Raw genomic sequence first — 14,560 nt, 5'->3', positions numbered from 1 at the left:
CAAATTTCTCAAAATACATATATTTCTACTTGCACAAGTATTTTGGCCCTATCCACGAGTTCACAACCCAAAACTCACTAACCTAGGGCACAAATACACTAGTTATACACAAAATCATGCAAGTAGTGCATAAATCATGTCAATCAATCCTAGTTGGCAATTACATCAATAAATACACATGAAAACAACAAAAGAGAAGCATATAGAGGATTTACTCTATAAATTCTATGCCTCTGTATGTTTTTCTTGACTCGGATCCGATAAGTTAGTTCCTGAAAATATTGAGAATTGAGGGGTGAGTACAACTACTCAGTAACCAAGTTTAACTTAACCCATATAGTTACATATTAATTGAAAATAGATGCAATTAGGCAAAAAGCATATATAAACACATAACACTCGATCACGCTTGACAAAACTAACAATCATGTGACCGAGCTTGCCACAAAATATTTTATCATGTTATTTAGTGAAAGCATAACACAGGGTCACAAAAATAACAACCATGCACCCTCAACACATGCCGGACCATAAAACTAACAACTATATGACTGAACTTATAAGCATGATCAGATGCTAATCTTATATCCTCCTGTTACCTCCGACACGAAACCGGTGGCTATCACATGGTTACATCCTTCATGGACTAACTCAGCCTTCCACTTGTGAGGAGCTACCAGACCAAGGTGAACTCACTCACTTATGTAATCTAGTTTCTCCTAATACTAACAACCATGGGGTGTCGTACCACTAATCTAGCCTCCTCATGAACCATGGAGACTAATTAGGTTTGAGTCTCTCATAAAACCAGTAAGACAGTCCCAAATCAATCATGAAACAAGGGCTACCTCTCGATTCTAACAGTTAGTGCCAAGGCTAGTTCTCAATTCCAACGATCACTGCCAATAACACATGGATTTCAACCAATCTACTCCTCTCCCTAGGCGAACTCCCGCCAATGATCATGATATACACATTTCTCACATAATATGTATTTCAATGATCAATTCATAACACATGAGCTCAAATAACTCAAATACTTCACAATTCAACACACAATTTGTCATAATTCTCTACTTATAGTAATAAACCACAATCAATTTCATAAAACAACAAGGGTGGCAAAATCAAGGGTTTCTTTCTAAAACCATTTCACAAATCAACCACCTGCCAATATGCATCATCAATTTAACTCATAAATCACATTTCATAAACAATTAACATTCAACTATAAAGATTAAGTTTTCCCCGGTTACCTCAAACCTTTGAGAGGTCAAAGGTTTACCTCTCACTATACCAACTTTTCAAAGTTTCAACAAGCTCGAATGGTGTCAAAACGAACCTCTTACAACCATTCTACAAGAATTTTATCATTATCTAACTCTTGAAGCTTTATCAACATAAAACTCCACACACTCTATTTTACTCAACTTATAATCACTACCCATTCACACCTAATGGGCTCATTAGGTTCTATTAATGTACATTATCATTAATGGCACTTTAAATCATCATTAATGCACATAAACCTCTCCTAACTACCTCATAAATATCAATTTTGGATAATAATTGCTCATATGGACCAACCACCTCTAAAATCATCAATATGATGTTTCAATACATTAAACAACTTTCATTTTGCTTATTTTAACCAATAAAATTAGATCCATACTCTTATAGACTAAAACTCCATCTGCCAACTCAAACCCTACCACCAATCATCATAAATGAGGGAGAGAAAGGAAGAATGAAGCTTAGGTTACTTACCTTGGGTGTTTGGGAGCTTCAATATAGCCTTAATAGAACCCAATGACGTGCCCTAGCAGAGCCAAAATGAGCTCTTCATTTTCTTCCTCTTTTTCTTTTGTTCTTTTCACGTAGAAACGAATTGAATATATTTGATTTTTAGACCAACCACGCGCCACAACGTGTGGCACAAAAAACAATTCTTCTCTTTTTCATCCTCTTTCCTTACCCGGGTGGCCCACCATCGATCCGGACCCACTTCTAGGGCTGAAATCACATCAATTATGCCAAGTTAAGCCCCTTTGGCCACACACCTCATTAACTCACTAACTACCCTCATTAGGTTAATAAATCAGGGTTAAAATTTTTTAGATGTTACATGTGTAACTTCTCATCTTTCAATCTTTTGTACATGATGTTCAAATATTAGAAAAATAATATTTTTTAATTTTTTGTAACTTATTACCTAAATAATAGGAGTAGTATATGATATCATATCATCCTGGAATATTTTACAGCCACTAACCTAAAAGTGTTAGTATGTCAGAATTGTCAAGATACCACTATAATATATGAATTTACACAAATTTAAAGGAAAAGCTCTCTCTCTCTCTGGTTTTTGTAAAACAAAAAAATGATCAAGTCAAATTTATGTTTTGGTTTTGTCAAAACAAAAAACTCTAAAAACTATAAGATTCATATGTGAAGAATCTCAAACACAAACTTGGTGACGAACAACCACTCTCAATGACAACTAAAATCTTGATGTAGACGATGGTGGCGATCGTAGCTACAATTTATCGTTGAAACTCAGACAACTTGAAGAATTTTGAGTTTTTTTTAAAAAAAATTCTCTAGTGCTAGTGACCAATCTTTTAACATTTCAACTATTACTTTTTGAAGTCCCTACTATCTTCATTTTTGTTTTCCATTAATTTTTATGGTTTCCTTTACTATTTACTCTCTTTGTTCAAAAATATAAAATATTTTTTGAGGAATTGAATATTTAAAAATATAAGATATTTTTAGTCTTTCGAGATGTAATTATTGTCTCTTTTTTTTTTCAAAAGTGCCTTTATTAAAGAATGGCTTTATATTTATTGTAGTGTATTTAATAAGGCTAAATATGGAAAGATATTAGTTTGAAAGTAGATAAATACTTTATTTAGAGTGAAATTCGGTTAAAATTTCCTTACATTTTTTAACAGAGAGAGTATTGCTAAACTTGAATACTAAAATAATGACATTGGTAAATAATAAAAAATATAGTATATAAATTGGTAAATATAATAATGTAATGCATAGATATACTATAAGGATAAAAAATAATTTTTATTATTATGAAAATTTGTTTGTTAGTTTTATTTTATTTTTTATTGAAAAAAGTTAAATGTTTTCTTATTAAATTTTATCAATTAATTTCAAAATAAATCCTTGTTACTTTTTATCTATAAATTACGTGGTCCAAGAAAGGATGCCCTATGAGTACCCCTACTACATACTAGCATTCAGTGTTCAGTTTTGAAGACATAAGAGGACATCAAAAGAACAATAAAAAAAATTCACTAAAAGAAAATAAAAATTAAAAAAATAGTATGGAAACTAGATTGAGATTGATAGATAGTAGAGATGCGGGAAAATTGGGGGTTTTTTTTAGGGTTAAAGAGAAATCCACCCCTAAAGTATTTATTGAAGTACAATTGATATTCTTAGGTATTTAAAGGCACAATGTTATCGTTCATGTTTTAAAAATGATACAATGTCCTTTAAGTTGATAAAAGCAAAACATTGGTTGTCAGTTGATTTTTTCCTGCTTACATGTTGTTTCTATAAAGCCTCCACATCACTTTTTATCATTTGAAAAAAAATATAGAATAAAATAATAATAATAGTAATAATAAATAAATAAATAAATGATGGTGGGTCTTGTAAGATTTTAGAAAATTAGTCCCTAATTAACTAAGTTAAATGAGATTAATTAAGTAAATTAATATAGTGTGTGATTACAGAGTACTAACAAATGTTTTGGATTGTGGTTTTAGCCCTAAAATTGATTCTACAGCAGAGTTGAGATACCTAAACATAAAAAAGAGAGGAAAAAAAAGTGTCTCCGTGCCACATATCATGGTGCATCTAAGGGATGCCATGATACATGAGTCACTAAAATGTGAAGCAAGCTTCTTTATACCATATGACGTAGTGTGTGTGGTAGGTGCCACTGTGCATAGGTGGATTTTAATAGTAAAAAGAGTGAAAATCAATTCAAAAAATAGAGAGAATAAGAAAGAAATAAAGAAAGAATGGAGAAGGAAATGGAACTCTACCAGGGCACGATGGATTTGAAGACTTGGAATTGATTTAGAGCTATTCAACACCATGGGTAAGTTTTCTAAGCTTCAAAATATCTTCCTCTTCCATTTTCTTTAGTTGTTAAAGCTAGGGCTTGCTTCGGAGGATGATTTTTGAATCTTTGAGACTATAAGTCCTAATCTATTGACTTAAATAGAGTTAATAGGAGTTATTTAGATTAGTTAAACTTAGTATTTATAGTTTTATAAATGTTAGGTGGTTGGAGGCTATAAATAGCCGAAAATGACATTGAATGTGGTGGTTGAAGGAGTTAATCACCATTAGTAATAGTTTGATTGTTTATTGATGCTAATGTGAGCTAAAGATGGCTAATGAACCTAATAGGTATGCCTATAAGTGAAAATTTGAAATTTTGAGAATTATAAAGTATTGAGTTAGGGAGTTGAGACTTTGTTTAATGAGACATTAACAATCTTTGGTATGGTTAAATTATAGACTTAACTCTCTTGGCACCATTTAATCCAAGTGAAGCTTTAGAAGTGTTTATTTTGAAGGGTGAGCAAACCTTTGATCTTTTAAAGATTTGAGGTAATTGAAAAAAATTTAATTTATATATTTGCTTGTTTGGTTGATTATGTATGAAAACAATTGTTTGAAAACAATGTAATACTTGTAGATCTATATTTGATGCAAACTATAACAATGATTAAGTTTATATGATTTCTTAAATTGATGAAAAATGATATATATGAGTATATGTGCCTATATGATTGTTCTTATTGAGTAAAAGCATGTACAGAGAAATGAGAAGATATGGAATGTGGGTGTGGATTGAGACTTTGGATGAGCATGATTGTGGATATAAACAGTAATTAAAATGATATAATGAAAATGATGCTAATGAATTGTATGTTAGTTGTGATGAATAAGAATATGTGTATTACTAGTGGAATATATGTTATTGCATGATCATTTAATGCGAGAGTTTGCTTATAGGGAAAGGAGTAGATGTTGGAAATCAACATGGTAAGATAGCCATTCAGAGCTTGATAGCTTGCCTCTGTTTATTTATTGTCCCACTTGTTCTTCAAGAGATTATCCCATTCAAACATAACTAGTCTCTATTGGAGGCTAATTGAGAGGTATCACACCCTATGGTTGTTAATATTGAGAAAATCTATGACTCATGAATAAGTGTAGTAGCCTTGATCGAGCAGTTCCTCACAAGTGGATGGCTTGGATTGTTTAATGAAAAGGAAGAATCCACTATATAATCAATGGTTTCGTGTCAAAGTTATTAAAAGTGTATACGGATAGCATTGATCATACATGTCATGTAGGAGCCATGTGGTTGTTATTTCTGTGGCTTGCATATCATATCTTGGTCATATGGTTATTATTCTTGTGGCCATGCATTCCATATTAAGGGTACATGATTGTTAGTTTTGTGACCCTCTCATATTGTTATTAATAAGTTACATGTTTATTTGTATTGTGACTATGATGGATGTAATGATTATGGTTTTGATAAGTATGAGAATATGTGATAATTTGTTTATGCCACTTGCATCATTATAATTAATTGACAAGAATTTGTGTGGGCTAAATTAACTTTGGTTATTAAGTGATTGTACTCACCCTTCTTTCTTCAATATTTACAAGACCTAGCTTGAGTCAAGACTATAGGAAAGCACTAGAGGCTTAAGATTTGTTAAATCTTAACTATAGGTCTCATGAATATTTAATTATGTGTGTTTTGATAATTTGCCAACTTGGTTATCATATAATTTTGACTACTTGCACTAATAGTGGAGTTGATTTAAAAGTATTTGGTGCCTTAGGTTGTATACAACATGTTTGCAAAGTCTAAATAGGGCAAAAATACTAGTACAAGTAGAAAATTGTGTAAATGCATGGATATTTTGAATTATGTATTAATTATGAGATTTAAGATCTCCTTTTTGTTTTTGTGATTAAGGGGTTGGGCATTGAAAATGTGATATATGTGTGATTGGATTGTTTTGGTGTGTTGCACAGGTCCTTTCTAGTCTATTGAGTGTGATTTATGAGCTTTTATGAGTTTCTGGCACTTAGTTATGAAACTGGACACCTTAGTTATTTTTGAAGGTAAAATGAGTGAGTTTGCAAATGGATGTCCAACTTTTTAATGTGTAATTATATGTGAGTTAGACTACTGCCATTAGCTAGTTCTCTGAAAGAGCTTTCTATAAATATCAAGATCACCTCAATCGAATATCAAATGGAGAAATGGGGCACCTCAAAAGTTTGCCTTAGGATGCTGTCATAATTGTGCAATGCACCATGGCACATTGCTTAGGAGGAGACATGCTATAGCATACGAGGAACAAGTTGTGGTGTATCCCCTACCTTTCACATTATTAAGCTGTTTTCTTAACTAGTATGTAAATGCTTTAATGCAAATTGGTATCCCATATTTTTGTAAATGTATTTTACTTTGTTTTTTGAATTATTAAAGTATATTAGAATCTTTTGAAAGTTTGCAACCTTAGGATCCTATTTATATAATTTTACAAACTTGATAATCTAATTGGGTTAATTTCATGATTACCTTGGTTTTGGAGTGAATTGTGGACTAGTAAAGGAGACCTAACAAGTGCCACCACTTTTGCCTACTCTTTCATCTTTATCTTCCCTTCCTCCTCCCAACCTCCCATCTTCGCCATGGCCACCATTCATATTCTTCTTCCCTTTCATATTTCTCTTCCCTTCCTCCTCATGACCTCCTATCTTTTACTTCATGTTCAAATTGACAATGTTGCTCCTTATGACCTACAGATCGGATTCCTCATAGTGTCTTAGGCCAAAGCCATGCACAAAGTTACGACCTACTTCGCTCTTACAAAAGCGTTGGTCAAATAGATCAGATTCCCCATGGTGTCTTAGACCCCTTGTTCATCTTCCTCCTACTTATTCTCCTCAATTTAGTTGACACTACGCCCTCTCTCTCTCCCCTTATTGTTCAAATTGCCCTAACTCAGTCCTTGCCCTTATTAACTCCTCCTCTAGCCATCAAGTTTCCTTCTCAAAGTTCATCCATTCCTTCTTGTTCTGACTCATTCCTTACCTCAAACTCAGGTGAGTCAAGAAATATGACTCCAACTCCGCCTTATGCATGAGTGACTTGGGGAAGGCTTTGAGAGTAAAGGGATTCGATTTGGTTTATGGGTTATTTCTAAATCTATAACATCATAAAATTTAATTATCAAGTAATGAATTAATATAGGAAATTTTGAGGCATAACAAATTTTGAAGTATAGAAAATTAGTGATTATTTATTGAGGGTTAGAATTTAGAAATAAGTAAATTAATTTAAAATAAAAATAATTTATGGAAAATAAAATAAATTATTAGAATTTAATTCTAAACCAAAATAATAATAATAATAATGAAATTAATATATATATATATATATAAGATAAATAATAAATTATTAAAAGTAAATCCATGAATATATGCATGTATGTATATGTATGTATTTATGATACAATATATATTATATAAGAAAAATAGAAGAAGAAAGAATTGGGCATCGACCATAGCCCGCAACCTACTCCATTAAATTATTACACCTAAGCACCCCATCACTTAAACACACACCGTCACAATTTCTCAAGCGTGACGCACATAGAGTGAATGAGAGAGGGAGATTGCATCTCTGGGAGGCATAAATTTTACAACTTAAACTGTGATGGAATATTTTAATGATGATTTTAGTTTTTTCAAAATCACACTCTCAACAAGAGCTCTTATTACTTGAATTTGCAATGTATACTATTTGTCAGTTTAAGGAGAATAAGTAATTTAGAGTTTTTTTTTATGTGTGTGCAAATTATATTTGGTGTGGTGATTTATATAAGTATGCTTGTGCAAAATTTTATCTAATCGATTATGAAACATGTATATAGATTGAGTGTGTGTGTGTGTGAGAGATAAATTTTTGAGAATTCTTAGAGAACGTGACTACAGCATTTAATGAGATACTTTAATCCTACCAATCATGATTGTGACTTATAGCCATGATTCACTAAGGTATTATATTTCTTTTAAAGCCTATTTGTAAGCTTTGATTGTTGCATATGCATGACATGTATTGTAGTTGGGTTGAGGAGAAGATGATGATGATGTTGATATATATATATATATATATATTTTGTGATCACATGGTTTACCTCCACTTTGCACACAATGGTTGGCTTTATGTAGAGCCCCGTTCCTTACTTACTTAACCAAGTTCGTATAGGGTGAATGTGGGATAGTGATACCTTTTTATTGGGTTCCTCAAGGAGGGAAGCCATAATCTAGGTTTGGGCTCTGTTTCTTTGGTCAAGTACATCTCGAGCACAGGAGATGCTTTAGTCGGTCCAACATATGGACCAGACCATAAATAAGCCTATGATTCTAGTCAGCAGTATAAGGTTAGATGAAGTAATAAGAGGCTTACCTATCTTGCATATTATCATGTGTTACGCATAACTATTATGAATCTTGCCCTATAATTGTGTATGCTTATAATTAATGGTAATGAAATTTTATGTATACTTATAGTAAATTGTGTGTGGCTATTCATTTGTACATGCATGGTAAGATTCTAAATTACTGAGATGTTAATGCTCATCCCTTCTTTAACATCTTAGGTAAGCTTAGTGGAGGAAAGAGGAAGCATCTAGAAGCCTAAGGTTTAGCTTGAGTAAGTTTTAAGTGCCATTTTAATTTTTAAAATAATTAATTGCTAGTATATGACTCATTTGTCATTTGAGTTGATTTTTTGAAAATTGTTTATTAATTATTGGTGATCGAAAAAGGTATTGTTAGTGTTGAAAATTGTGCCTTAGGATCAATCATTGTACTGTGCATATTGTTATTTAATGAATTTCTCTTTTGTTATTATATCAATTACACGTTCACTATGATAGCTGTATCCTTGGACAAACTATAGTGATTGTCCTAAATGTTCTTGATCGATCATCTATGAGGGATCAAAGATGAAATGAGACTAGTATAACTTTAATTAATTATAGAGATACAAATCAAAGTCATAGGCACTTGAAAGAGTACAAGGTGCTGTACCGACGCACTATGAGAAAGCTGCATGGTTCAAGTCATAAACTTATCTCATATGTAGCTATATCACTAAGCCCTTTAACTTTAGATCATCATGAATTCTTATATGATGACCACTGAACTTTGACCTAATCAAAAGTTACATTTGACCAAGCAATCAAAAGTCACATTTGACCCAGTAACTTCCAACTATTAAGGATTAAAAACTACATCCTACAATCCATCAATATTATCCACCTCTAATATGTCTCAGAAGTTTATCAACTCCAAAAGTTGTAAGATTTTGATACTATATATTAAATCCAAAATTTGCAATTTGCACATATTTTAAATCTAAAATCAATATATAAAAAGGTGGGCCGCAAGTTGCTTGCAATCCTGGAATCATAAGTAAAGCCGGAACTGGAAAGAGACAGGTGAATCAAATAAAAGTAAAAATGGCTGGCACTTGTGGATGAGAATTGAAAAGGCAAATAAAATAAAATAAACCCAAACACAAAGCTCACTAAGTAATATAAAAGGCACAAGGTCTATATCCACATCAAGTGAATTCAAAATATTTGCACCAGAGAGCATTTACGCATTTGGTTGATACAATGATTTGAATTGTTCTAAAAATCTTAAAAAGTTGCTTTCCTTATCCGTATCAATTTACTTGATTGTACAATTGATACAGCAACACGCATCATGTATATGAAAAATGTTGAACGGGGAGTGCAGAGAAAAGAATGCAAAAGAGATGCACACTATTCCATTTCCAAAAAAAACATGAAACAAGGAAAATGCTTGAATGTGGAAAGTGGAAACTAACCTCTCTCCAGGCTCGACACAGAGAGTCCCCTTCTGGTTCAGAGTTAGCTTCCCTCCCTCCTCCAAACCTCCCACGAGGGAGGCGCAATGATCCATATTTAATATTTATGATTTTGTGTAATATTAAAAATTTAAATTGAATATTCAGATATATATTAAACAGTGCAGATATGCTCTGAACTAAACAGTCAATTCATAAAAAAAAATTGATATTTAATTTGGATACTCTATATTAAATTTGTACTGTCAAAATTACTGAGCATATTTATTAAATTTCTTTTATAATTTTTATATATTTTTATTTTAATAAATATAAATTTAAAATAAAAATAAAAGATTAAGTGTGAATATTCTGGACAATCTAGATTTGCAGAGGAGGCTTCACTCTGCTCCAACTACCGAAGGACCAGCGAAGATGAACTTAGCTTCCCTCCTCTGAGGGAAGACAGTTAGAGATAAATTTGGAACATCCAAATTTAATATTTATTTTATTTGATTTTTAAATATAAAAAATATAAATTATAAAAATATTTAATAAATCTATTTATCAGTTCAGACAGTCTAATTTTAATATATGTGGTCCATATATAATGTTAAAATTTTATGATTTTTATAAATTAATTACCTAGATATATTCTGAACAGTAGAGCTTTAATATTAAAATTAGATTATTTACATTAAATCTGAACTGTTCAAACTGATAAACAAGTTTATTAATTTTTTTTATAATTTATATTTTTATTTAAAAAATGAAAAAGATTAATTCTAGACCATTTAGAGCCAGATTTATCTCCAAATGCAGCGGGGTTGAAGCCAAGTCCACCGGAGACATGGAGTCACGGGAAGGGACGAGGGATTTTGGGTTTAGAAAGCATTAGATGGTTGGGATCCGTTGACAATATTGAACGACTGAGATTCAAACTAGTGTAAGATGACACGCTGCGTTTTATCTTGATGCAGGGTACGAAGATGAGGAGAGGACAGAAAGTGGAGGTGAGAGAAACCGAACGCTTAAAGCCTTAAACGATGCATCGCTCCCCAATCCACTTCTGTTATCATCCTCTTCCTCTCTCACTTCAGTCAGTGTACTGTAGAGGCTGTTCAGAGCTTCTGATTCTTCTGCCATAGCTCAAAACCCTATCTCCATTTCCACCTTCCATAGCCACAAACCTTTGGCCCATCCTCTCTTTCACCTCTTCCATCTTTCATCACGGAAGAAATCTTTGCTTTATGGATTTTTCTCATTTCCAGCTCTTCTCACATTGATTTGCTGAGTTATACTTCGATTTCGTTTAGCAATCCTTTTGGGATTTGAAATTGTCGAACATCTTCGGACCCGATTTCGTTTCTGACATTGATAAATTGCTCAAGAATTTTGGAGGTTTTTTGTGTTAGGTTGCGTAGCAGGGCTTTAACCGCAGCAAAGCACGCAACCACTCGCTCTTTTTTGTCTGAAGACTCAGAAATTTTGAGTTTTATCCATTGGTTAGTGTCATAGCAGTTTCTGTAAAAATAATTTCTTCTTTTCGGGGGGGGGGGGGGGGGGGGGGAGTGGTGTTGGTCTTAGCTTCATTACACGTGGACTTCAAATGTTACTGCTGGGTAGAAAATTCTTTCTAATTTCAGTTAGCAACAAGAATGCATATTTTTTACATGGTTTTAATTCGAATTAATGTTTAAATTTGTGAAAATAGAATCATTGCAACATTAAATTAATATAAAATCAATGACAAAGGGCAGTTGTTGTAATTCAAACTAAGATAAATAAACCTCAGAATTTTCCTGTAGATTGTTATTAGTGTTGCTGAGTTTCAGATTGAGTTTATAGTTACCCCCGGTCAAAATATGTTTATTTTCATCTTCTTTCTATTAGTATTAGAATACAGGTTTTCCCTACAATTTTTCTTACTAACATTTTGTTTTGGTTTTCCTGATATTCGCACATCTATGAAACTGAAAATCTTTTTTCACATTTATAGAATGATATGGAAGTCACTAGCACCTACAATGGTGGTGGCATGATGTGGTTTTTTAAGGATAGAGGATTTGATGACCAAAGCATTCAAGGAATGTTCAGGAAGTGCAAGCGCCTTGAGGTTGTGCATCAAGAAAGAGCATCTGAAAATTGGGCCTATTTGATAAGCATTGGCATCCAAGAGAGGAAGCTCCCATCTATTGTTTCAAAATGTCCCAAGATTCTTACGCTTGGCCTTAATGAGAAGATAGTTCCCATGGTTGAGTGCCTCAAGACGCTGGGAACGAAACCCAGTGAAGTTGCTTCTGCCATAGCCAAGTTCCCTCATTTACTCTCACATAGTGTGGAAGAGAAGCTTTGTCCTCTTTTGGCCTTCTTTCAGGCACTGGGCATCCCTGATAAGCGACTTGGAAAAATAATACTGCTCAATCCAAGGCTTATCAGCTACAGCATTGAAACCAAGCTCACAGAAATTGTGGACTTCCTTGCTAGCCTTGGTCTTAATAAAGATGGAATGATTGGAAAAATTTTAGTGAGGAACCCATTTATTATGGGATATAGTGTTGATAAAAGACTCCGCCCTACTACTCAGTTTCTGAAGTTAATAGGTCTGACTGATCTCGAACTTATAGTGGTAGCTGTGAACTTCCCAGAAGTTTTGAGTAGAGATGTGAATAGGGTTTTGGAGCCCAATTATGCCTACTTAAAGAAATGTGGTTTTCGTGACAGAGAGATAGTTGCATTGGTAGTTGGGTTTCCTCCAATCCTGATCAAGAGCATCCAAAATTCTCTAGAACCCAAGATAAGGTTTCTAGTAGATGTGATGGGGAGACAAATCCACGAAGTTGTTGATTATCCTTGCTTCTTTCGTCATGGTCTGAAGAGAGAAATAGAGTTGCGGCACAGATTTCTAATGCGGAGTAACTTAAATTGTAGCTTGAGTGAAATGCTAGACTGTAATAAGAAGAAGTTCTTCTTAAAGTTTTGTTTATTAGAAGGAAATGCCTTGAGTAACCAGGTTTCATCCCACTTATAACTTATTTATGATTTTGTGTAACTGGCTTAGTTTGGTTGTCAGTTTCAGATTTCTGCCCTTGATGTGGATTCATTTAAGTAGTTCAAAGTGTTGGGCATTTCGCATATATCTAATTTATTTCAATAGAAATTTATATGATGAAGATCTTCTGACATGATAGGTTATCTCTTTGCTTAACTTTGTATGTATTTTGAAAATGAAGAGAAGGTATGTGTAATTTGAACAAAGCTTATAGGGGGCTTGTGTAATCTATTCTTTGTTTCAAGGTAGATATATGTAGGTTTTAAAAATGAAGACTATGTAATGTTAGCCAAAATTTAAAAAAGTTTTATCTTGATTTTAGAAATATAGTTGTCCTTTTAACATCTTGGAGGATGTATGTCTTGTGTCTAGTTTCCTCTTATGGACTTTCCTATATATTTGTTTTTCTTTTTTGTTTTGTTTTGTTTTGTTTTGTTTTGTTTTTTTTTTTTTTGAGTGCAGGGATTCCTTGATATCTGGATCTCCCAAATCGGGGTTTTCCCCCTTTGGTGGATAGGAACTAGGAAGTCATTGATTTGGTAGCAGGGATGTAATTTGGTAATTTGGTAGCAAGCAGACATGATTAGCGAAAATTCATTGTCATGCATGTATATGTACATACCTTACATATAGGTTGGAGGTAACGTGAATCGATTTGCAGGATGGGGGTGTGTGATAGTCAAGCAATAGTTAATAGGATAGAAAAAGAATTGAATCGCTTGCAAATAAGGTTTTCACATCAGTAACCGGATTTAATCCCATTGTGGATTATGGGTCAAATCTTGATTACTTAAGTTTATCAATCTACAAACTTGATTTAAGGATGGGCACAACTTGGAGTTTTGGTCTTCAAGACAATAGCGATGAACCTACGTTCAGCTAAACAAATAAAGGCTTGTTTTTAGTATTTAAGACACCATCTTTCCTTTGTAGGATTTTAATGTAAGAAAAATTATATTTAAATCTCATACAAAGAAGTTTATTATCAAGAAGTATTATCAATTTTATAAAATACTTTTAAATTTTAAATCCTACGCATTGATAATTGTAAGTTGTAAATGATCGTTGTTCAGTTTATCAATGCCCTTAATTAAGTCATCAATGCGTAGGATTTGAGATTGAAAGTATTTTGTAAAATTTATAAAATTTCTAGATAATAAACTTCCTTTTGTGAGACTTGAATGTAATTTTTCCTTTAACACATTTTTGTTTGTTTATTTTCAAATTTGAAATCCATTTATTTTCTTCGTAAAAAAATAATTTATGATCAATTTTTTCTTTTTGTCCTAAAAAAGACAATTAAAGTACAAGATCTTAAAAGTTTTTACCTCTGTTGGCCAAAAAACTAATTCTTTCCTTTGTTAATTTCCTTTTAATTTAAAATTATAATTAAGGCTAAACCAATTGACTCATTAATTGTTTTTTTAACTCAATTTAACTTCTAGTTTCATTTTTTAAAAAATAGCAATATAAAAAATAAACGTTCTAAGTAATATATTATTCGCTCCTTCCATTCCTAATTGCAAGAGAAGAGGATTACCTTATACATAGTAATGAAA

General features: G+C 32.5%; 1 protein-coding gene across 1 annotated transcript; it reads left to right on the top strand.

The window, feature by feature from the left end:
• The first annotated feature begins 10,969 nt into the window (after positions 1–10,969).
• LOC129318547 (transcription termination factor MTERF6, chloroplastic/mitochondrial) lies at positions 10,970–13,134 on the top strand. The gene is made up of 2 exons (XM_054963387.1): positions 10,970–11,454; positions 11,949–13,134. The coding sequence occupies exon 2, from the start codon at positions 11,955–11,957 to the stop codon at positions 12,978–12,980; it is 1,026 nt and encodes a 341-aa protein (XP_054819362.1). The 5' UTR covers positions 10,970–11,454; positions 11,949–11,954; the 3' UTR covers positions 12,981–13,134.
• Positions 13,135–14,560: the final 1,426 nt, after the last annotated feature.

Source organism: Prosopis cineraria, unplaced genomic scaffold (assembly GCF_029017545.1).
Source record: "Prosopis cineraria cultivar Desert tree isolate PC_DT_omini unplaced genomic scaffold, ASM2901754v1 PC8, whole genome shotgun sequence".
In the NCBI taxonomy this organism is placed as follows: Eukaryota; Viridiplantae; Streptophyta; class Magnoliopsida; order Fabales; family Fabaceae; genus Prosopis; species Prosopis cineraria.
The sequence above is the reverse complement of the archived record's forward strand: the minus strand, read 5'-3'. Positions and strand labels throughout refer to the sequence as shown.

What these genes read in the sequence shown, in the direction of transcription:
- LOC129318547 (XM_054963387.1), top strand. Translation starts at nt 11,955, where the DNA reads ATGGAAGTCACTAGCACCTACAATGGTGGTGGCATGATGTGGTTTTTT.